General features: G+C 47.6%; 1 protein-coding gene and 1 pseudogene across 5 annotated transcripts; both read left to right on the plus strand.

The window, feature by feature from the left end:
• The first annotated feature begins 1,669 nt into the window (after positions 1-1,669).
• On the plus strand, positions 1,670-12,770 carry Znf436 (zinc finger protein 436). Of its 5 annotated transcripts, XM_076565414.1 has the most exons (5): positions 1,670-2,149; positions 2,231-2,631; positions 3,478-3,532; positions 4,317-4,443; positions 8,875-12,770. In XM_076565414.1, exons 3-5 carry the CDS (start codon positions 3,500-3,502, stop codon positions 10,125-10,127), a joined length of 1,413 nt encoding a protein of 470 aa, XP_076421529.1. In that variant the 5' UTR covers positions 1,670-2,149; positions 2,231-2,631; positions 3,478-3,499; the 3' UTR covers positions 10,128-12,770. The 5 variants fall into 5 exon arrangements, with proteins under 5 accessions (XP_076421529.1, XP_015854743.2, XP_015854744.2 ...); XM_015999257.3 differs by lacking the exon at positions 2,231-2,631; XM_076565415.1 differs by lacking the exon at positions 1,670-2,149 and having other exon boundaries at positions 2,192-2,631; positions 4,200-4,443.
• Positions 12,771-18,090: 5,320 nt separating this feature from the next.
• LOC102917555 (protein FAM32A pseudogene) lies at positions 18,091-18,814 on the plus strand (annotated as a pseudogene).
• The last annotated feature ends 5,805 nt before the right edge of the window (positions 18,815-24,619 follow it).

Consider the following 24,619-nt stretch of genomic DNA (forward strand, 5'->3'; position numbering starts at 1 on the left):
TTCATACCTTCCCTCCACTCCCAGGTGGACGAAGAAAAAGCACTTACTCCGGCAAACTGACAAGCTGGGCACACAGAGCCATCCTGGCCCCAGGCGCAGCCCTTGGGAATAAAAAGAATGGCAGGCGGGACAAAAGAGGGCTTAAAGCTTGACAGCCCGGGGACAAAAGGTCTGAGTTTACAAAGTTCCTATTGTTTTTCCAGCAGAAACAAGAGTGTGAGGTAGGGTCACCCCAGAGTTGCTATGATTGCCCAGACCTTCGGGTCATTGAATATACCCATGGACCTTTCTGGAAGTTTCTCCTGCTACCAAAGGCAAGATCCATCCAAATGCTTCTGTGCAGGGGTGCTTTAAATCCCTTCTCAACTTCCTTAGCTATGGCAATTACAGCTGTACAGAAAAGGAAATGGTGGGGCTGGAGAGGTAGCTCAGTGGCTAAATGTATATACTGCTCAGCAGGGCGGTGGTGGTGCACGCCTTTAATCTCAGCACTTGGGAGGCAGAGGCAGGCAGGTCTCTGTGAGTTTGAGGCCAGCCTGGCACGCAAAATGAGTTCCAGGATAGCCAGGGATACTCAGAGCAACTGTGTCTCAGAAAAACAACAACAAAAAGTGTATACTGCTCTTGCAGAGGTCCTAAATTTGTTTTCCAGGGCTCTCATAGGGTAGTTCACAACTGTTTGGCATTCTGGCCTGCCCATTGGGGACCCCCCCAGCATCCTGATGTAAAGCCCCTTTAAGAGGAACCCCCCCTCCTTCTTCTTCTGCAGGCACCTCTGCTTTCCTTTCTCTCCTTTTCTCTCTTTCCCTCTCCTTCTCTCTCTCCCTCCCTCCCTCTCTCTATTCCCTTTCCCCTCCCCCTTTAATAAAACTTTCCACGTGGATGTGGAACCTGCATGGTGTGAGTAACTTTCCACCATGCCCCCTGGGCTGCCGCTGGCATAGCGTATCTCCTAGGCCTCTCATGCACTGTTTCACAATAACCACCTGTAATTCCAGCAGGTAACTAACTGGACCTGGACGCCCTCTTCTGGCTTCCTCGGGCACCTGCACTCACATGCACATACCTCCCCCCACCCACGACTACAAATAATTAAAAATAAAATAAATTTTAAAAAGGAAATGGGCCTGGAGAGATTTTCCTGAAGAATACACAGCCTAGGTCCCGATCTAGGTCTGTCTAACCTTTATGCCCACACACTTCTGACTCTTGTAAATCCTTCAGGGTTCTAATTTACATGGTGGCTGGATCAATTTTACAGTAGGTACAATGGTATAATTCTGTGGCACCTAAACATTTTTGAGTCCCAGCTTTGGGAGTGGAAGAGAAACACAGTTAGAAGAGACGCATTATGGCTGGTAGGGGTCCTGCTAGCTCATTTTTAGATCCTTGAGTCATGTAGCCATAAATAATGGCACTGGGGAAAAGGACAGTCTAATAAAAGCATGGCCGGGAGTCATATTTGAAAAAAAAAATTTTTTTTAAGTCCTTCAGTGCGTGGATGTATCTGCAAAACAAAAGAAAAGCCCCTTTTCCCAGCCCAGGCAGAGAAGTCTCCTGTTCAGTCAGAGACAACAGGCTTCTGGGCATCAAGCCAAGGTTCTGGGGATATTTATAACTTGAAGAGGGTGGGAGTCCCTAATAAGCTGCTATATTCTTTTTCCATCACTTCCCTCTCCAAGGCTACAGCAAGCTGGGAGCTCTTCCCCACGCAGAATGCCTGCTTTGCCTAGCCCTCGCCTTCCATTGTCTAATTCCTTCATCCCGGCTGGGGAAAGGGAAGGCTCCGAGTCCTTCCCTTTGGAGGACTCTTACTGAATGCAGCATACCTACTGCTGGTGTTTATAGGCCTTCTGTTGTGGCCTCAGGGATCTGTTTATGAGTTTGTGGTTTCTCAGAGCAATAGAACAGTCTGAGGTCTCTGCAAACCTTGAAGCTTTGGGCTCAATCCTACCATCAAACTCTGGCCTTTGCCTGTTAATATATGGATTCGGATTTCTACCCGTGGCTCTGAGATCTGCGGAATCTGCTGGTGATATCTCGAATCTTTCTGAACGTCAGGGTTCTTTAGATTTCTGAGGGTTAGGGATCTCAGGCCTCTCGAGGATCTTGGAGCCAGCGATCCGTTGGATCTTTCACAGACTAGGAGGTAAGCCTGTTCGTTCTGCCCTAACCCGGGTTTGTGGCTTCTTTGAAAGAGAGGCAGCTAACATCCTTAGGACTCTTTCAGGTTCTTGTCTTCAGGCCCAGAGTCTCAATGGTGTTGGGAGGTCTTCAAGAATCATTTCAGCAGAGACAGTCAAAAGTGCAAGGTCCTTGAGTCTCCACTCTGAGGCCAGCTCTCTCCCTACGCACCCTACCCCTTCCCCGCCACTGATTTCAGTGTTCTGGCGTTTTAGATAAGTGCACTTGGGTTCGGTCTCTATAAAAAGAGCGCGAGAAGCTCCCTACAGGGTTAACAGGATACTCGGGACCAGGAGGCTTACTGCACTCCTGCAGAGGACGTGCAGCACGAAGCCTCCTGGGATATGTAGTCTGCAGGCAGGTTGCAAGTGCCGCAACGTCTGCTGGGAGTTGTAGTTCTCGGACAAGGAAAGCAAAGGCTGCTGGCAGCGCTGGGAGGTGTCGTGAGTACGTGGGCGGGGCCCAAAGTTCCACCGCGTCCCCAGAGTCTCCCGAGGGAGGGAACTGGAGCCTTTTCCCGCTCTGGCCGGGGCTGTCAAAAATGAGGGCTGATCCCAACTGAGTTCAGCCCAGGCCGCCACACTCAGTCTGACCTGGCAGATAATATCTGACTCAAAGACGGTCGCAGGGCCACGAGAAAAAAACGGGGAAGCCTCCTTTACTGAGTCATGCTGTGATCCCCGACAAGAAAGTGGAGGATACTCCTTCTGGTCTTGAAGGACGTGGTTGTATTTCCTCCCTTTTGTTCTTTCCCCACCCACCCCTGCTCTTGGCCTCTAAGTGGCCTTTGTACGCCAGAGCGGAACTCCAAGTCCCGGCAGGCCGCGAGGCGCGCGCACGCGTGGTGGAGATGCTCCGCCACGCGGCAGGAGGCGGGCTGATGATTTGGCACCTGATTGGTCCCGTGTTTTATGAGTCTTTTTGCTGATTGGCTGAGGTTGCTGCCGGAAAGGCCCCAGCCGGAGATGGAAGAGCAGAGGCGTTCTGTAGGGCTGGGTTGAAAGCCTCCTCCCTCAAATAGCATCGGCCTGACCCCCAGCCCAGGGGGCACCTAGCCAGCGGTTGTCCCCCCTTACTCTAGCATTGCATGTACTCGGTATTAACCGAGACACGGAGAACGGGTCACGCTCGGGGGTCAGGGAGGAGAGTGACCAGTCCTGGGCCGTCCCCGCATACCCTGCGACCAGAACTCCAGCCCTAGGGAGTGGGCAGGGCTTCTTGCCGCGCCTCACTCTGGGCTCTTCGCCTCCTTCAGCGTTGTCTACTAGCTGGTTTTCCTGCTCTCTCTCCCAGGAGACGAACGCTTGAGCCTGAGATGGCAGCCACCCTGCTCATGGCTGGGTCCCAGGTAAGCCGAGGGTGGCTTCCCGGACCTCGCCTCTACTTACCCAACTCGCCCGGTGTTTCCCCGTTCTGCAAACCCCTATAGGAAATTCCCTGGGATTAGCTCATTTCGCTATTCTGCTGCAGGGGCTAGTGCTGGCCATATACAAGCATACATCGAACATCTGCTATATGCTTTTAAATACTGAGGAGAATAAAACCGAACAAGATGGGTGGTACCCGCCTTGCCAACAGTCTGTAGGGAGAGAGGTGCATCCGATTAACCTTGATAGAATATGATAAGCACTCTATTTACCTTAGCAAGCAAGTGCTGTGGTGTGGGAACCAGTAAATCGTGGAGTGACTAACTCTAGATGCGGCATCCGAGGAAGCAGTGAAGAGCAAAAGGGTGGGTGGGTGGGTGGTGCGGGGACAGAACAGCGATGCTCGAACTGGACCATAAAGAGGAACATTTCACTGGTTTTAGAAAAGGAGAACATTGTATGTAGAGATATGGAGCCATGTAAGTACTAGATCTGTTCTGAAGATATGGCTAGTGGATAAGGGTCCCAAAGTGGGCAGGGATATTTAGTAGATTGCTTGAGAAGGTAGTTAGCTAATGGATTGCCCCTGCCTTTGACCATATGTCTTTTTTTTTCCTTTCTTTCTTATTTCTTCTTTGGACTCTACAGATCAGACTTAATGCCATTGCCTTCTCGACATTTCTAACCATGTCTCTAATTTCAAGAAGAAAAACTGGTACTAAACACCTAGATACTAAGTAGTGAGGAAGCATTGTGTGATTTCAGGCCCCTGTGACATTTGAAGATATGGCCATGTACCTCACTCGGGAAGAATGGAGACCTCTGGATCCTACACAAAGAGACCTTTACAGGGACGTGATGCAGGAGAATTATGGAAATGTTGTCTCACTGGGTGAGTGAGGATTTTATCTTTTTTCATCTTCTGTTTTGAAACTGTCAAAATGGCTAAGTCTTTCAATACTGACTTGTTTGTTTTTAAGGAAAACCACACAATTAGTTACGCAAAGCTTTAAATGTGGGATGATCTATGTTATATGGTCAAAAAAGAAAGAGAAGGATGTTTCTGCAGTTTTGAGACTTTCAGGATTCTCATCCCTGAGTCATTTGCCTTTTTGCAGCCTGTTTGTACAGGTCACTGACCAAACAGGTCTGACGCTGTGGCGCTTGCCAGGACATAAATGTCCTGTAAACGGCGCTTTTTCTCTAGGGCGCCGGAAGATGAGGGCTTCTGAAACAGGTTCCCAGAGGGGCAGAAGCCACCCCGCTTGTGTTTGTTTTGGCTCCAGAGCTGCAGCTTTGCCTCAGGTACTTTGTCTAGGTAGGTTCTTGTCTGGAGCTGTTTCAGAGGTGATCATCCTTCAGGTTGTTTCGGAGGAATCCTTGCCTAGTTAGATCACAGATCCCATGAAGAGGAGAGCTCGTGGGGCTGGGCCTGCAACTCAGCTGGAAGAGTGCTTAGCATACTTGAAGCCCTGGGTTGGATCCTTAGCTCTACATAAAGCCAGGCACAGGACTGAGGTATTTTTAAATGTTTTATTCTCAGAACAAAAGGTGACCTGAGGGACTTCCTTAGCTTGGACTTTCTCTGATGTCCCAATTTCTTTGGATTCTTTTTATTTTTATTTTTTTAATTCATTTTTAGGTGATACTAAATAAAGGATTTCACTGTGACTTTTTTTATATATGTGTGTGTGTTGGTATACTTTATTCTGATTTGTTCCCCTACCCTACTTCTTCCTTGAATTGTTCCTTATAAACAGCCACCACAACTCCACTACCAAAAACAAAATGAACAAAAACTCAGCTGTTAAGAGCATGTATTCATTCCTTTTGCAAAGGACCCAAACTCAGTTCCCAGCACCCACACCATGCAGCTCACAACCACCTGTAATTCCAGCTCCCGGGGATCAGATGCCCTCTTCTGGCCCCTGAAGGGCACCTGTAGTCACACGTATCCCTAACCTAGACACAGACACGTCATTAAAAATGAAGTAAAAATTAAAGGGCCAAACTATGTTATTTACCCAGATCTATTGCAAATAAAACCTAAATATATCACCCCACACAACAACTACAAAAAGAAGAAAAGGAAGGAGCATGTTTAAAAAGACATGCTCTTGCATCCCATAGACTATTTCAGGAGTACTTCTTAGGATCACGAAGGACCTTGTTGCTTACCCAGGTAAATTTAGGGAGGGTTAATAAATGTTTCCAAGGCACTTTGTTGTTTTGTTTCTCCTTTTAATGTGTATGGTGTCCTGTCTGAATGTACGTCTGCACCGCATGAGTGCCTGGTGCCCACGGAGCCCAGAAGAGGACATCAGAGTCCCTGGAGCTGGAGTTACAGACAGTTGTGTGCTGCCTGATGTGGGTGCTGGGAACTGAACTCAGGTCCTCTGCAAGTGCTCTGGACCACTAAGCCTTCTCAGGCCCTTCAAGGTGTTTGTTTGTTTGTTTAGTTTTATCTCAGGACTCCTTGGATCCTTTAACGTATCATTAAACATTTGGATTTTTGTTTTGTTTTTGAGACAGAGTTTCTCTGTTTAGCTCTGGCTATCCTGGAACTCACTCTGTAGACCAGGCTGGCCTTGAACTCATAAAGAACCCCCTGCCTCTACTTCCTGAGTGCTAGGATTAAAAGCGTGTGCCACCATGCCTGGCTCGGATTTCTTTTCTTGTTTGCTTGCTTCATTTGTGTGTATAAGCCAGAGGCCCACTCCCAGTACTTCCTCTATCTGTTACCACCTTCTATTTTGAGACAAGGTCTCTCATTGAACTTTGAGCTAGCCCTTCAATGAGCCTGACCGGCTAGCAAGCTCCCAAGATCCACTTGACTCCATCCTGGCAAGTGCTGGGATTCATGGTATGTCCAGCTTTTGTGTGTGCTTGATGTCCCAACCCAGATTCTAATGTTTGAACAGCAAATACTTTATTTGCTAAGCCATCTTCCCAGCCTCTCTTTGGTTTGTTTGTTTGTTTTTGTTTTTTGAGGGGGGTTGTGTGTTTTTTGTTTTGTTTTTGTGACTAGTTACCAAATTAATTTACTCATAGACCCTTTTCAATGAACATAACTACTTAACCGTTTTCTGGTATGTACTAAGAAACCCAATTTGAAAAGTGTAGTGTCTGATAGAAGTTCCTTATTAGCTGGTTGTATATTTTTATTTTCACTCTTGAAATACATGAAATAACCGGGCGGTGGTAGCCCAGCACTCAGGAAGCAGAGGCAGGCGGATCTCTGTGAGTTCGAGGCCAGCCTGGTCTACAGAGTGAGTTCCAGGAAAGGTGCAAAGCTACACAGAGAAACCCTGTCTTGGGTGGGGGGGGACGACAAAAAAAACCCCATGGAATATTGAAGTATATGCAGTATACTCACTTAGTTAAGCTGGTCGGCCTGGTTCTGGTGTATAGTTTAGTGGTAGAGCATATGCTGAGCATACGTGCAACCTCGGATCCCATGTGTGCGCTCTCCAACACTCCTCTCTGCCAGAGAGAGACTGCTCTGAACCGTGCACCCTATGACTTTAAGTGACATTTGGAAGTTGCTTTTTCTGTCAAGTAAAAAGTGAAGACATGGGGCTGGAGAGATGGCTCAGAGGTTAAGAGCACTGGCTGCTCTTCTACAGGTCGTGAGTTCAATTCCCAGCAACCACATGTTGGCTCACAACCATCAGTAATGATATCTGGTGTCCTCTTCTGGCCTGCAGGCATACATGCAGGCTGAACACTGTACATAATAAATTAAAAAAAGAGGTGAAGACGTGATCAGGAGCTGCTTCGGTGGGGTGCACCAGTGTTCGCTGTACCGAGTAGATAGAGTCAGAAGGGTGAGACGGTCAGTGTCACCTGACACGGTTCTAGGCCAGCTAAGAGACCCTGTCACAAACAAAAGTTCCTGATAAAGATGGTTAAAAAATAACCTTTCTTCATAGTAATCTGGTAGGTTCTTGTTGTAGAATATTATTTTAAGATGTGTTACATCTGTTTATGCTGTGGAACATTTGTTTAATGATGCAAAGATGTGTTGCATTCTTTTACGTTGCATTTGTTAAACTCGGTGAAACTGTGTTACTGTGCCTGTCTAAAACACCTGATGGTCTAATAAAGAGCTGAACGGCCAATAGTGCGGCAGGAGAAAGGATAGGCGGGGCTGGCAGGCAGAGAGAATAAACAGAAGGAGAAATCTGGGAGGAAAAGATGGAGCACGAGAAGGAGGAGGACACAAGGGGCCAGCCACCCAGCCACCCAGCCACCCAGCCACCCAGCCACCCAGCCACCCAGCCACCCAGCCACCCAGCCACCCAGCCACCCAGCCAGCCATGGAGTAGGAGTGAAAATAAGATACACAGAATAAGAAAAGGAAAAAGCCCAGAGGCAAAAGGTAGATGGAATAAATTAAGGAAAGCTGGCAAGAAACAAGCCACACTAAGGCCGGGCATTTATTATAAGTAATAATCTTCCGTGTGTGGGAGCTGGGTGTCGAGCCCTCCAAAAGAGCAAAAACAACAAGAGGTTCTTAGTAGACACAATATGATAATTAAGAAGGCTTAACAAATTAAACACAATGACACATGCCCCAAATTTTTCTAGAGTCTTTTAGATATTCTAATTTAGGGTCTCATGTTATTTTTGGATTATTCAGACAGGGTTTCTCTGTGTAGTTTTAGTGCCTGTCCTGGATCTCGCTCTGCAGACCAGGCTGGCCTTGAACTCACTGAGATCCGCCTGGCTCTGCCTCCCGAATGCTGGGATTAAAGGCGTGCGCAACCGCCACCCAGCCCTAGAGCTGGAATTTGTGGTTGTGAGCTGCCCAGTGTGTGGGTACTGGCAACCATACCCAGGTCCTCTCTAAGAGCACTCTTAGCCTCCAAGTCATCTCTCCAGGCCCTGCTCTCTATCACGTTACCTTGGGAAAGTTACTTCACTTCTCCGAGTCTTGGCTTTCTTCTTCACAGAGATGGACTTTCACGATAATTGTGAGCATTAACATTTATTCATGTTAAAAACCTAGTGTGTTGCCTGCCATTGCTGCTCAGCTCAGGCCACCCGCCCCTGTGGATGATGTACGTACTTCCCACTTTGGCGGTTCTCACTCGCTGCTGAAATAAACTAAAAAGAAAAATAAAAGAAAGAGAACTCGGTCCTGGAGCTGGGCGTGGTGTAGCTGAGTGGTAGAACATTCAAACAAGCAGCCCCAAACCCTGGCTTACTCTCCAGCACCATGTGTAGAGGATAAATAGAACCCCTAGTTGAGTGCCCAGAACTCGGTAGGTCCGTTTGTACACTGACCTGTCTCCCTCCACGCTGTTTCCTCTCCTCGCAGATTTTGAGATCAGGAGCGAGAACGAAGCAAACTCGAAACCAGAGCTTAGCGAAGATGTAGAATTTGTGACCATGTCTGAAGAGCCTGTCGGGGATGCCGAGAAGAACCCCGAAAGTGAAGAGGCCTTTGAAAGTGGGGACAGGTCGGAAAGGCCGTGGGAAGACCTGACAGCCGAAGAGTGGGTCAGCTACCCTCTCCAGCAAGTCACCGACCTGCTGGTCCACAAAGAGGTCCACGCGGACATCCGCTACCACATCTGCTCCCAGTGTGGCAAGGCCTTCAGTCAGATCTCCGACCTCAACCGACACCAGAAGACCCACACGGGGGACAGACCCTACAAGTGTTACGAATGTGGAAAGGGCTTCAGCCGCAGCTCCCACCTCATCCAGCACCAGCGGACCCACACCGGCGAGCGGCCCTACGACTGCAGCGAGTGCGGGAAGAGCTTCGGCAGGAGCTCTCACCTCATCCAGCACCAGACCATCCACACCGGGGAGAAGCCGCACAAGTGCAGCGAGTGCGGGAAAAGCTTCTGCCGCCTCTCCCACCTCATCCAGCACCAGCGGACCCACAGCGGCGAGAAGCCCTACGAGTGTGAGGAGTGCGGGAAAAGCTTCAGCCGCAGCTCCCACCTGGCCCAGCACCAGAGGACCCACACGGGCGAGAAGCCCTACGAGTGCAACGAGTGCGGGCGAGGCTTCAGCGAGAGGTCTGACCTCATCAAGCACTACCGCGTCCACACAGGGGAGCGGCCCTACAAGTGCGACGAGTGCGGCAAGAATTTCAGCCAGAACTCGGACCTGGTGCGGCACCGCAGGGCCCACACCGGGGAGAAGCCCTACCACTGTACCGAGTGCGGCGAGAACTTCAGCCGCATCTCGCACCTGGTGCAGCACCAGCGGACGCACACGGGCGAGAAGCCGTACGAGTGCACCGCCTGCGGGAAAAGCTTCAGCCGGAGCTCGCACCTGATCACACACCAGAAAATCCACACGGGGGAGAAGCCCTACGAGTGCAATGAGTGCTGGCGAAGCTTCGGGGAGAGGTCGGATCTGATTAAGCACCAGAGGACCCACACGGGAGAAAAGCCCTATGAGTGTGTGCAGTGTGGGAAGGGGTTTACCCAGAGCTCCAACCTCATCACACATCAGAGGGTTCACACTGGAGAGAAGCCTTACGAGTGTACTGAATGTGATAAGAGTTTCAGCCGGAGCTCAGCTCTTATTAAACACAAGAGAGTCCACACTGACTGAGTCCTGTAATCCCGAGTAAGAAATGACTCATTTGAAGGTACAGTTATATTTGATAATCAGTGCGCTTCCTTAAGCCTGACTTTCGTTGTCGTGGGCCACGGTTTAAAACATGGAAGAAGACAACCCTTTTGAAATTCCGACCCACAGCTTTGGGGCTGTTGTCCCCTCCTCCGAAATAGTTATTTTTATTCACTGATTATTGTATGAATCGCTTCATCAAAATCAGCCCCCATCCCAAGTCAGTTGAAAACTGAAGGCCAGAGGACAAGATGGTGGATGCTTGGGCCTGGAGATGGAGTAGATCTTTCAAGTTTTTTTCTCTCCTATCTTTGGCCCAAAAAGCCTGCAGTGGGAATGTAGGACCGAGACAGGGTGGTCGCAGCTGCTCGGCAGAAGACAGGCAGACTTGTCCTGGGTTGCCACCGTTCACACGCTGCAGTAGCCGGGCTCACGCACTTCCCTTCCAAAGGGCTTTCTTGAGTGGCTCAGATTTGTATCTCACCATCTTGCACACAGGATTCTGCACGCTGAAGGCAGTGGTCACATCATTTCTCCCTGCTTCTCCCTCGTGTATAGCTTGCATGTTTTCGAAAGCTACCAGAAGATACAATGTGAGGGGAAGAAGGAGGTGCAGGTTTGAGGACCAAGGGCCCATGGGTGGTGGTGACCTTAGCAAGAGATTCCCATTGACACGGTCATTAATCAGGTTTACATATTTCCTTCAGAAATCACGTTAGGGATCCTAGTATGGAAACTGCCTTTAGGAAAAGATAGGCCTGTAAGTGATGGTGGGGGTAGGCAGTGAGTTGAGCCCTCCAGGGAAGGGGGCACAGAACCCTTCCCAGGGAAAGTCAGTCAGTTCTGTGTTCCCTGCCCTCTAACTTTTCAGATCACTGGGCCCTGTACTGCTAACTCTAGGGTTCGATAGAGCCACACCCCAGTCTTTATCTTAGCTTGCACAAAGGCATGTGTATGTACAGTGAAATGTGTATTCTAATAGCAGAAACCGAAGTCATAAGAATCAGCATGTTTTTGCGTGATGTAGAGCATAAGATAGAACTGTAGACATAACTCCGATGTGAGAAATGTCCTTTATTTTTCTCTTGTTCCGGGAGAAAATTTGAAGACGAGTGCCAGGCGTGCACTCTCCTGTAAGGTCTGGTTTGTACAGAACTAAACTCTTGTTTGTTTGTGTCATCAGTTGTGAGGTAATGACTGGACAGTTAGGTCCATTGTCCTTCTCAGACTGAATTATCTTCTCCTGTGATGAAACCCTCTTCGGCATCATCAGAAGAAACGAATCAATCTGAAGAGGAATGTGTTTCCAGCCTCCAGATACAAATACTTTCAGCAAGAGTTGATCCAGTGTAGCCCAGTACCCAGTTCCCCTTGACTCAGCCCAAGTAGGAATCCTGAGCTAGCCCGATATCGGTGCTCAGTCCGTCCTGTGGGGATGGAAGGGAGTCGGGGCCCAGCGTATTTCTATGGTGCTTAGTACAAAGTTGCAAACATTAACTTTTTTTTTAAGAAAACTTTTGAGGGGTGGGGAGTAGATGGAGGAGTGGTACAGGCCTTCAATCCCAGCACTGGGGAGACGGAGGCAGGTGGATCTCTGTAAGTTCGAGGCCAACCTGGGCTACAGAGTGAGTTCCAGGAAAGGCGCAAAGCTACACAGAGAAACCCTGTCTCGAAAAACAAAACAAAACAAAATAGCCAGGGCTACACGGAGAGATCCTGTCTTGAAAAACAACAAAAAAGAAAATGCTTTTTGTTCAGATTCTTTGGGATTTGGCATTTAAGGCGTAGCACTTTCACTACAGAGTCACTGTGAGCACTGCTGGGTGGCACTAGGAACAACCTCAAAAGCCACCAAATGAAAAACCACTCCAGGGAACTTTAAGTGGTCGCTCCCATTTGAGTATGAACCTGGGGCAGGGCGCATGGTTTCTATTCTGTACAAAATCTGGCCTACCGTAGGTGTTCATGTTTTAACTGTAACTAAACTCAGATATATCGTCCGCATCAGTGGAGCCGATGACTGGGGTGGATTTCAGCATTCTCCTGTTGCTTCTTTGAGGCACTGTAAGTGACTGCTTGGGAGTAGCAGTAGAAGACAGCACCTCTGACCCAGCTTCATTTCACCCCCTTTCCCTCCCCTGTGCTTACCCCGCCCCCACGCCCCCCCCACTCCCCCTGGGCAACCCTCCTCCAGCCTTCCTTTAAAGGTTATGCTAGCGTCCCATTTGCTGCCTTTGCTTTCTAGGAGATGAAAGGCTCGGGAAAGGTTTCTAATTGCCTTCCCATCTCTCCGTACATGTATACTCCAGCGGGGTGGCCATGGCAGCTCTGCTGTCTCTCCTGTGGTCAGTTGCTGCCCACTTCCTGTGCTGAACGTTGTGGAAGCCGTGCAGCTGCCCCGCTTCACTGATGCTCTTTGCATGCCTTCTGTTTGCAGGTCCCTGGCTGTTGCTGCACATACCCAGACACTCTGTGCCTGTGTTCTATGGTTGTGGAGGGGATGGACAAGTAAATCTGTAGAGCGCAGTCCCTTGGTATTGGTCAATTATCCTAGTGTCTTGTCTACAGCTGTATTATCCTAACAATATTCTATTATTAAAGGTATAATTTTTAAAATCAAAACAACTGGGTTATTTTGGTAATTTCAAACAGGTTGATATCAGAGCCTCTCATCAGGTTTTTTAAAGTTGGGCATAGCCGGGCGGTGGTGGCGCACGTCTTTAATCCCAGCACTCGGGAGGCAGAGCCAGGTGGATCTCTGTGAGTTCAAGGCCAGCCTGGTTTCCAAAGTGAGTTCCAGGAAAGGCGCAAAGCTACACAGAGAAACCCTATCTCGAAAAACCAAAATAATAATAATAAACATAAAATAAAATTAAGTCAGGCATGATCATCTTTACATTTATGCTTTGTGCATACATGTTGTACAGGTATTTTGCATAAGCTTTCCTGAAGGAATTGAGGATACAGTCAGTATTTTGAACTCTGAGTATGCTACATCTCATCTGGTCCATGTAAAAGCCTGGATAGTTTCCTAAGGAGTCCATGCCAGTGGCAAAAGCAACGTGGAAGTATTGGGTATAAGTATCTCAGTAACTTTGCAAGAAGAAGGAAAACCTCCAAAAGAAAAAGTTAAGAGTCTTTGTTTTAAAAAGAGAGTTTCTGGGGGCTGGAGAAATGGCTCAGAGGTTAAGAGCACTGGTTGCTCTTCCAGAGGTCCTGAGTTCAATTCCCAGCAACCATATGGTGACTCACAAACATCTATAGTGGGATTTGATACCCTCTTCTGGCATAAAGGGGTACATATAGATAGAGCCCTCATACACATAAAATGAGTAATTTTTTTTTTTTTAAAGAGTCTGGGAACACAAACGAGCCAGCAACAGGCAGAGTGGTGTACACTTTTTTCCCCCAGTGCTCAGGAGACAGAGTCAGGTGGATCTCTTGAGTTTGAGGCCAGCCTGGTCTACATATGGCAAGACCCTGTCTCCAAACAAACAATGAAAATGACCTTTGAAATGGCTAGTAAGAAGGCTCAGTGGGTAAAGATGCTTTCAGCAGAAGCCTGATGACCTGAGTTTGACTCCTGTGACCCGCATGGTAGAAAGAGAGAACTAACTCCTGGAAGTTGTCCTCCACATGTGATTTGCATGTGCTTCCCCCAACCCAAATAGGTTAATAAACAAAAACAATAGCAAAACAATTAGGCTATCTCTTAGAAATAGGCAGAGCTTGTGATTTAAGACAAAAGCAGGGGCTGCAGAGCTGGTTCAGCATTTAAGAGCACTTCTTGCTTTTGCAAAGGACCCAAGTTCAATTCCCAGCCCCCACAGGCTTACAACTGTCTGTAACTCCAAAGGATCCAAGACCCCCTTCTGACCTTTGTGGGGCACCAGACACAGGAGTGGTACACATACATGCATGCAGACGAAACTCTTAAGTAAAAAAAAATTATTTTATTTTAGATTTGTTTTTTTGAGACAGGGTTTCTCTATGTAGCCCTGGCTGTCCTGGAGCTCTCTCTGTAGACCAGGTTGGCCTCAAACTCAGAAATCCTCCTTCCTCTGCCTCCCAAGTGCTGGGATTAAAAGTGTGTGCTGCCACCACCCAGTGAAAAGATGTTTATTTTTATTTGTGGTAGCAAGGTGGCTGAAAGGCACTTGCCACCAAACCTGGCAACCTGAGTTTGATCCCTGGACCCATGTGATGGAAGGTGAGAACAGATTCCTACATGCTGTCCCCCACCCCCAAATAAATGTAATAAAAATTAAGCTGTTTCTTGCTAAGGATAATAGCATAGGCCTGTGTCACAGCTATTTGGGAGAGGACCTTAGAGAATCACTTGAGACCAGGGATTTGGAAGTAGGCTGGGCTCTCAGAGGTTAAGAACACCTGCTGCTCTTCTAGAACACCTACCTGGGTTCGATTCCTGGCATCCCTATGGCACTTCAAAACTGGGGATCAGATGTCCTCTTCTGGCTTCTCTAGGTACTGGTTTTGTGGTGGACAAACATACATGAAGCAAAACAGTCATTGTACACATAAACAATTTAAATTTAAAAAGGTGTGGGGGCTGCTGGGTATGTTCTCAGTAGTGGTGTAGGCACTTAGCATAGGGGAGGCCCCGAGTTCAGTCCTGAGTTCTAGAACAAGCGGAACCCTCTACCAGTTCAGCATCTTCAGTGGCTGGAAAGGAAGTCAAAGGAAGACATTAGTTCACCGGAAGTGTAAGTAGCACATTTGGGATGTTACTATTTCTCTAGCATTTCCAGCAAAGCAAACTTGCTCCAGTGTGGACTGTCTTCCAGTCACACAAAGGGAGTACAGAGCTGTTTCCAGGCAGTTAGGACACCAGGGAGGACACCGATATGTCGGTAACGGTTCCCTGGTGTGTCAGGAGTTGATGTTGCTAGCCAGAGCTCCCACACCCTGGGGGAAATGGGCCCTTAGGAAGCGTGTGTTAAAACTCTCAGGGGGCCTCCTAGAGAACCTGTTCTCACGTGCACATACCTACACACACACACACACACACACACACACACACACACACACACACACACGGACACACAGACACACAGACACGGACACACAGACACACGGACACACGGACACGGACACACGGACACAATTTTAAATGATAATTAAAATAAATCTTTAAGAAAATCTCTTGGACTAGATGTACACACCTTTAATGCCAGCACTTGGGAGGCTGGGACAGACAGATGACAGGTGGATCTCTGTGAGGCTTCGAGATAACAAACACCTTTTAGCAGGCCTGGTGACACACACCTGCAATCCCAGCTGACTCTGGGATGAAGACAGGACTGTGATACAGTCAGACCCTGCCAGACTCAGGGGAAGAAGGGAAGGAGGCAGGAGTCCTTGGGAAACACCGACAGGTAAAATCAGCGGAAGGAAGTGCAGGGATTTTCATTGTAAGTGTTTGGCTTTCGAAGCTGGCGCCATGGTCAGAATCTCAAAGGCAGTTTTGCTCTGTTTTCCACTTGGCTGGAGTTGAGGTTGATTATAGATGTAACCAACCGTCTTATTAAATAAGAAACACAGAAACAATGCAAAAGAGAAAGCCGAGAGGTCAGAGCTAAAATCTCACCCTTCCGCCTGCGGTGTCCCAGCTTCCTGAATGAAGGTTCTATTTCCTGTCTGTTCGTCTATTTAAAGTATTTTGTTCTGCCTTCTCATTGGTTGTAAACCCAAACACGTGACTGCCTCGTCACTGTCTGAATGTACAGCCCCCTAGGTCTTAAAGGCATATGTCTCCAATGCAGGCTGTATCCCTGAACACACAGATATCTATGGGATTAAAGGCGTGTGCCACCACCGCCACACTCTTGCTATGGCTCTAATAGCTCTGACCCCCGGGCAACTTTATTTATTAACATACAATCAAAATCACATTTCAGTACAATTAGATTACCACCACAGTTGATGGCATCACAATCCTTGCTTTGAGCTCCACCACAGCCCCTGTCTCTCAGCAGCTCCTGGTGGGAATTCTGATGCCTTGAAATCAAACTCCACAGCCCACTTTACCCTTCTCCCACTGACCCCATGGCTTCTCCTGCACTTTCCAAGATATCCCAGACGGAAGCTTGCATATTATCATTGCTGTTTCCCTCCCCAGTCAGTGACGAACGTCAATTGGATAATTAGCTGTTCAGTCCTGTCCATGTCATCTCCTAAATATTTCACGAGTCTAGTCTTCTTTGTCTGTCTGTCTGCCTGCCTGCCTGCCTGCCTGCCTGTCTGTCTAATTTTTCGAGGCAGGGTTTCTCTGTGTACTTTTGGTGCCTGTCCTGGAACTCACTTTGTAGACCAGGCTGGCCTCGAACTCACAGAGATCCGCCTGGCTCTGCCTCCTGAGTGCTGGGATTAAAGGCATGCGCCACCACCGCCCGGCTACACATCCTTTAATCCCAGTGCTGAGAAGGCAGAGGCAGGTGGATCTCTGTGAGTCCAAGACCAGCCTGCTCTGCATAGAGAGTTCCAGGACAGCCAGGGCTACATAGTGATACATCAAGAAAAAAAAATCAAATAAAGCAAAGCCTTTGCATGTTAGGGTGGAAGAGAAGACCTAGCAGTTGTGTGCTGGCTGCTCTAACAGAGAACCTGAGTTCAGCTTCGGGCTCACACAGGCTTGCATGCGCGCATGCATGCATACACACACACACACACACACACACACACACAAATACAAATAAAAACAAATCTAAACAAACAAAGCCCCTTTCTTCAATGCTTCCCGTAGCCAGCTCCAGACAGTGAAGCTCCTCCCCAGTGCCTGAGGAGGAGGCCGATTGCCCCTGCCTCCCAGCACTTGAGTAACTAACTACAGCTGCTGCTGTCCACTCTGGCTGGCTGGCTTTAGCCCTTTTCAGGTTTCCGTCCCGACTTCTTCCAGAAAACTGAACCGCATGCTTCTTTTCCGATTTTCCTGGGTTGAGCACAAGTGTTTATCCCTGTTCCTCAAAGAGGACGTCACTGTCTGCTCCTTCTCTCCATCCCTTTCTTTTCCTCCCTTTCCTTCCCTCTCCCTTCCCCCTCTTCCTTCCTTCCTTTCTTTTGACAGAGCCTCTCTGTGTAGCCCAGGCTGACCTTGTACTCCTGATTCTCCTGTGTCTGCCTCCCAAGTGCCGGGATTACAGTTGTGCACCACCATGCCCAACAACGCTTGTGCCCTTGCATCTTCAGGCCTTCGGGAATGTTTGGCCTGCAGTAGGCAGGTAGCAAATACTTCTTCGATGGCTAAGAGAGGATTTTATATTTGTATGGTGACTTAGTTCTGCTTTATCACCACACCAAACTAATCTTGAAAGAACTGTGGAGGATTTGTCATTGGAATATTAGGGAGGGACTTGTGCAAGAGCTCCCTGTGGTGATACACTGTGTACCCCAATATATTGTGTACCCTGATAAACTTATCTGGGGATTAGAGGACAGAGACAGCCACCAGATTAGACATAGAGGCCAGACAGTGGTGGCACACACCTTTAATCCTTTCACTTGGGAGTTCAAGGCCATACTGGGAGCAGAATTAGACAGTGGTGACACACACCTTTAATCCTATCACTCGGGAGGCAGAGATCTGTCCGAATCTCTCTGAGTTCAAGGCCACACTGGGAGCAGAATCAGGCAGTGGTGGCACACGCCTTTAATCCCAGCACTTGAGATCTCATGTCTTCGCTTGGGAAGCACACACGCCTTTAATCTCAGGAAGTGACATGGCTGGGTGGAGAACGGTATATAAGATGTGAGGACACAGGAGCTAAGCAGCAGTTCAACTGAGACCCTCAGGGGTGAGGACTTGAGGCTTTCAGTCTGAGGATTTGTGGAAACGGGACCGGCTGAGGAGTTGATGAGCTGAGGTTGTCTGTGGCTTGTTCTGTTTCTCTCATCTTTCAGCCTTTACCCCAATATCTGGATCTGTATTTTTCCTTCCTTCCTTCCTTCTTTCATTCCTTTTTTAAAAATAAGACAGTTTAGCAATTCATGTCACAATTCAGCACATTTGACCCTTTGCCAGCTTGATACACAAACATATCACTGTTAAGCCACAACCTGTCCGTTCTCATCCATCCCCAATAGCTCACATTACAAACATAAATAACGTCGCACGGTGGGCAAGCCCCATGGAGGCGTACGAGCAGGTCCAGAAGGGCCCCCTGAAGCTGAAAGGCGTTGCAGAGCTCGATGTGACGAAGCCGAAGAAGAAGGACAAAGACAAGGCCAAGCTGCTGGAGGCCATGGGGAAGAGTAAGAAGAGCGAGGAGGAGAAGGAGGAGAAGAGGCGCTGCTTGGACAAGCGCACGCAGGCACAGGTGGCCTTCAGGAAGATGCAGGAGAAGCGGCAGATGGAAAGAATCCTGAAGAAGGCGTCCAAAACCCATAAGCAGAGAGTGGAGGACTTCAACCGACACCTGGACACACTCACCGAGCACTATGACATTCCTAAAGTCAGCTGGACCAAGTGACCTCCCCCGTGTGAAAGACAGGCCATGTCGGCTGTGTCCTGCTGCCCGGTGTTTTCTAGAATGTTCTACAGCTGCCAGTGCATCTGCTGAAACCAGGCTTTCTGAAACTTGACCAAAGTCAGGCTGTCTTTTAAAAATATATAAATAAATAGTTTTAAAAGTCCACAGTCGGAGCTGGGCGGTGGTGGCGCACGCCTTTAATCCCAGCACTCGGGAGGCAGAGCCAGGCGGATCTCTGCGAGTTCGAGGCCAGCCTGGGCTACCAAGTGAGTTCCAGGAAAAGGCGCAAAGCTACACAGAGAAACCCTGTCTCGAAAAACCAAAAAAAAAAAAGTCCACAGTCGGGAGCTGGAGAGATGGCTCAGAGGTTAAGAGCACCGACTGCTCTTCCAGAGGTCCTGAGTTCAATTCCCAGCACCCACATGGTGCCTCACAACCATCTGTAATGAGATCTGGTACCCTCTTCTGTGTACATAATAAATAAATAAATCTTTTAAAAAAAAAGTCCACAGTCTTTACAAATTTAAACACATTAAAAATTCAGTCCCACCAGGTATGGTGACACAAGCCTTTAATCTCAGTACTCAGGAGTTAGAGGCAGTAGATCTGTGAGATCTCTGAGTTCCAGGCCAGCTTGGTCTGTAAGAGTGAGCTCCAGGATAGCCAATGACGACACAAAGAAACTCTTATCTTGAAAAAGACAAAACAAGAAACAGAAGTTCCGTCCCTTTAAAATATCCAGTCTCTTTAAAAATCCAATCCCCCCCCCTCTGTGTCTGTCTTGTTTTTGTTCGTTTTTTTTTTTTTTTTTTGAGACAGGGTTTCTCTGTGTAGTTTTGGTGCCTGTCCTGGATCTCGATCTGTAGACCAGGCCGGCCTCGAACTCATAGAGATCTGCCGGCAATGCTTCCCAAGTGCTGGAATTAAAGGCGTGCACCACCACCGCCCGTCCCAATATCTCTTTTAAAAGTTCAAAATCTCTCAACTATGGGCTCTTATAAAAATCACAATTAAGCCTGGTCTTCTGGGCTCTTCCAAAGGGGTCGGGTCACTCCCCAGGCTCCACCCTCTGCAGCACACACGAATCTGGCTGGCTCCACTCCCTTGGTACTGACATTTCCACAGTGCTGACGTCTCTGCTGCAACTGGGCTACACTTTGACAAACAGCCTCTCTTCTTGGCACCTTTTCCTGGTGCCAAGCCTCAACCTCTCTTCATGACCTCGTCAGTCGTGGGGCTTCAACTGCTACTGAGGCTGCACCTTTACCACTGGCCTCTCACAGTGGCTCTCCATGACCCCTTCGTGCCTTCAAAACCAGTGCCGCCTGGGTGACTCTCACACATCATCAAGTTTGGCTGCCGGCATGAGGTACAGCCTTGGCTGTGTCTAGAACACAGCTTCTCTGTGCTCTCAGGAAACACTTCCCAGATTTCACCTGAATGGTGCTAGTGTCTTCTTGATCACAGCCAATTTCTTAGTTCCCGCCACCCAGCATTAAGTATCCCAGCAAAGCAAACTTTTCTCTTTAGTAGTTCTTGTTAATCACAGCTGATTCTTCAACCCCAGCCAACCAGAACCACAGAATCTTAATTCAAAATAATAAATGGCCCCCATAGGGTCTTTAAACTTCCCTCTGAAACTTCACAAGCCAGGCCTCCATCTTCTGCACTGCCCTCAACATTCTTATCGTCCAAGCTCCTAAAGAACAGCTCGCTGAGCTCTCAACACTCAGTGACTTACCTAGCCCAGAGTTCTGCAGTCTTCCCCCAGACACCATATCTGTCACAGCAATACTCCACTTAGGATACCAACTTGTCTTGGTCAGGTTTACATTTGCTGTGATGAAACATCATGACCAAAGCAATTGGGCAGGAAAAGGCTTTGTTTTGCTTACACTTCCGCATTATAGTCCATCAGTCAAGGAAGTCAGGACAGGAACTCAAACTGGGAAGGAGTCTGGAGGTAGAAGATGATGCAGAGGCCATGGAGGGGTGCTGCTTCCTGGCTTGCTCCTCATGGTTTCCTCAACCTGATTTCTTACAGAACCCGGGACCACCATCCCAGGGGTGGCATCACCTACAATGCACAGCACCCTCCCACATCAATCACTAATTAAGAAAATTCTTAAAACTAAAATTAAATTATTAAAATTAAAACCTTAGTCAGGTGGTGGTGGCGCAAACCTTTAATCCCAGCACTCGGGAGGCAGAGGCAGGTGGATCTCTGTGAGTTCAAGGCCAGCCTGTTCTACAGAGTGAGTTCCAGGAAAGGTGCAAAGCTACACAGAGAAACCCTGTCTCGAAAAACCAAAAAATAAAAATAAAAATAAAAATAAAACTTTATAGGCTTGCCCACAGCCCCCCCCCTTTTTTTTTTTTTTTTTTTTTTTTCCTGAGACAGGGTTTCTCTGTGTAGTTTTGGTACCTGTCTTGGATCTCGCTCTGTAGACCAGGCTGGCCTCAAACCTACAGAGACCCCCCTGTCTCTGCCTCCTAAGTGTTGGGATTAAAGGTGTGCACCACCACCACCTGGCTATAGCCCAGTCTTGAGGTATTTTCCTAATTGAGGTTCCGTCCTCCCAGATGACTTTAGCTTGTGTCAAGTTGATATAAAATTATCCAGCACGCTGTATTTGGAGAGTTGACAAGAATTTGGTCAGTGTTTAAATTCTTCAAGCCCAGTGCATAAACCAGTGGTTGCTTCTACTTAGTGGAGGATCCAGATTCCTTTAGGAATTTAATGAAAGTTTTGGGTCATCTGTATTTTTATTGATTTTTGAGAGTTTTTTTTAATATATTATGGATATGAGCTTTTTAAACAGGTATTTGATTTGTGAATATTTTCACCAGTCTTTAACCTATCTACCTATTATCTATTATCTGTCTGTCTATCTGTCTCTCCTCTCTTGGCAGCATGATGTGATCTCAAACTCTCAATCCTCCCGTCCTTCCATCCCATTTGCTGGGGTTACAGATGTATGCCAATATGTATGGCTTTGATAGGATTTTTATCCAAGATTCTCATTCCTGATTTGGTAGCTACTAATAAAAGTTTCATCTTCTGGCTGGGTGGTGATGGCGCACACCTTTAATCCCAGCACTTGGGAGGCAGAGTCGGGTGGATCTCTCTGAGTTTGAAGCCAGCCTACTCTACAAAGTTTCAGGACAGAGCTACATATAAACTCTATCTGGAAAAACATACCCACAAAACAGACAAATAAAAAAAGTCCATCTTCTGATTCAGGCAAGGGAGAGAAGCAGCATGCTTTCCGCACTCACTCCTGTGTGGACATATCCTCTTTTTACCGTTTCTCCCATAACCTCCATTCTCACTCAAACCACCATATAGCCATATATATATATTTTTATGTTCCAAAGCCATGTGCCCATACACAGTCAACTCTTAGCCCCCTACTTCTATATCACAGTCTTTAACTGCCCAGAACCTTACAATTCTATGCCCAATTAAATAGCCCACTTTAAAGTCTTGTCTCCACATCCACATCTGCTTGAGGGCAGATCAATCTGCCTGTGCGTACCTTGAGAGATTGTGGGGAGATGGAAGGCGCTTGGAGCTGCGCACTGCACACCACACATGGATATGAGGACACCCCTGGAAGAGCAGAATCCAGTGACAATGGGAGAAGAAGGGTCAGGCCTCCATTTAAGTCAGTTGTTCTCAACCTATGGGTCGTGACCCTTGGGGGGGGTTGAACAACCCTTTCACGGGGGTAACCTAAGACTATCAGAAAACATATATATTTACATTATGACTCATAACCGTAGCAAAATTACAGTTATGAAGTAGCAATGAAAGTAACTTTGGGGCTGGAGAGATGGCTCAGTGGTTAAAAGTGTGGTTAAGAGCACTGACTGCTCTTCCAGAGGACCTGGGTTCAAGTCCTAGCACCCACATGGTAGCTCACAACTGTCTGTAATTCCAAGATCTGATACCCTCACACAGTCGTATGTGCAGCAAAACACCAGTGCAAATAAAATAAAAATAAATAAATTATATTTAAAAAAAAAAAAAAAAAAGAAAGTAAACTTTATGGTTGGTGGGGGGTGGTCACCACAACATGAGGAACTGTATTAAAGGAAGGTTGAGAACCACAGGTTTAGACTCATGCCTCAGTCCTGGTCCAGGCTCACTACTGTATGTTTTCATGAGAGACTTATTTGATAAAGAGTCAGAACCTTGAGACCCAGATTATGGAGGCCTGTGGTTTATTGTACAGTTTACTATGCTATTGTAGAATAGAACATACAATGCCAGGTGGCGGCGCACGCCTTTAATCCCAGCACTCGGGAGGCAGAGCCAGGCGGATCTCTGTGAGTTTGAGACCAGCCTGGGCTACAGAATGAGATCCAGGACAGGCTCCAAAACTACACAGAGAAACCCTTTCTCAAAAAACAAAACAAAGCCGGGCGTTGGTGGCGCACGCCTTTAATCCCAGCACTCGGGAGGCAGAGGCAGGCGGATCTCTGTGAGTTCGAGGCCAGCCTGGGCTACCAAGTGAGCTCCAGGAAAGGCGCAAAGCTACACAGAGAAACCCTGTCTCGAAAAAGCAAAAAAAAAAAAAAAAAAAAAAAAAAAAAAAAAAAAAAAAACAAAACAAGCCGGGCGGTGGTGGCGCACGCCTTTAATCCCAGCACTTGGGAGGCAGAGCCAGGTGGATCTCTGTGAGTTCGAGGCCAGCCTGGGCTACCAAGTGAGTTCCAGGAAAGGCGCAAAGCTACACAGAGAAACCCTGTCTCGAAAAACCAAAAAAAAAAAAAAAAAAAAAAAAAAAAAAAAACAAAAGAATAGAACATACAAAGAAAGGCAGTGTAGGATGGAGAGAAAGACCACAAGATGCTCTCCTTACTTTCATAGGCTCCAGACAGGCACATGGTACACAGGCATACAGGCAGGCAAAACACCCATACACATAAAATAAACTGGAGAAGACAAAGATTTGGGCTTTATTGAGCTTATACTTTGGTGGTGAGTTGGCAAATATATTCATGTCCTATGAAGAAATCAAGGCATATCAAGTGGTAGAAATGAAGAAAATTGAAGAGGGGGTGGGAACTGATTTTATAGATAGTGGTTATGGGAAATGTCTCTAAAGAGGTGCTGTTTGGGGTGCGGGCATAAGTCAGTGGTAGAATAGTTGCCTAGCACATGCAAAGCTCTGGAATGGATCCTTAGGTTTGCAAACAAGCAAACAACGGCTGATCTCTGAGCAGAGTTCAGAGTGAGTGTGTGAGCGACCTGGGAGAAGGAGCTGAGCAGAGGTGGCTGAACTCAGGGATGAAGGGGTTGAACGGTGGGGGCAAGAGTTAGGTGGTTTTTTTTTTGTTTTTGTTTTTTTTTTTTACAATTGTTTTATTTTTGTTGTTGTTTATTTTGAGACAGGGTCTCACACTGTAGCTTGAGCTAGCCTTGGAACTCAATGTGTGTAGCCCAAGCTGGCCTAGAACTTCCTATGGTTCTCCTTCTGTAGCATTCCAAGTGTTGGGATTACAGCTTTGTGTGCATTCATGGGGTTAGAGACTAGTTGTTGAGTTGAAGTATGAATTCAAAGCTGAGGATCAGATAGAGATAAAGAGATGTGGAAATTGGGCATAGTGGCACATGCTGGTTATCCCTGTGCTTGGACGGTTGAGACAAGAGGATTGCCAGCCTTGGGCAACATAGAGAGATCTTGTCATACACACACACACACACACACACACACACACACACACACACACCATACCTAGCAAATAGTGAGACTAGCACTAATGTGGAAATGGTAGGGGCTGGAGCTGTAAGTTAGTGGAGTGCTTGGCTAGCATGCTCAAAATTCCAGAGTTTGATCTCCAGCACCATGTCAGCCTGATGGGATGATTGGGACAGTGCACAGTCCCAGCACTGGTGAGGGTGAGTCAGGAGAATCAGAAACTCAAGGTCATTCCCAGTGCTACATAAAGAGTTTGAAGACTGCCTGGGTTACATGAGAT

The sequence above is a fragment of the Peromyscus maniculatus genome, chromosome 2, assembly GCF_049852395.1.
Source record: "Peromyscus maniculatus bairdii isolate BWxNUB_F1_BW_parent chromosome 2, HU_Pman_BW_mat_3.1, whole genome shotgun sequence".
Classification (NCBI taxonomy): domain Eukaryota; kingdom Metazoa; phylum Chordata; class Mammalia; order Rodentia; family Cricetidae; genus Peromyscus; species Peromyscus maniculatus.

Coding starts and splice junctions, on each gene's coding strand:
- Znf436 (XM_076565414.1), top strand. CDS start 3,500: ATGGCAGCCACCCTGCTCATGGCTGGGTCCCAG. Junction 3,533..4,316: donor TGCTCATGGCTGGGTCCCAG/GTAAGCCGAGGG, acceptor GTGTGATTTCAG/GCCCCTGTGACATTTGAAGA. Junction 4,444..8,874: donor TGGAAATGTTGTCTCACTGG/GTGAGTGAGGAT, acceptor CTCTCCTCGCAG/ATTTTGAGATCAGGAGCGAG.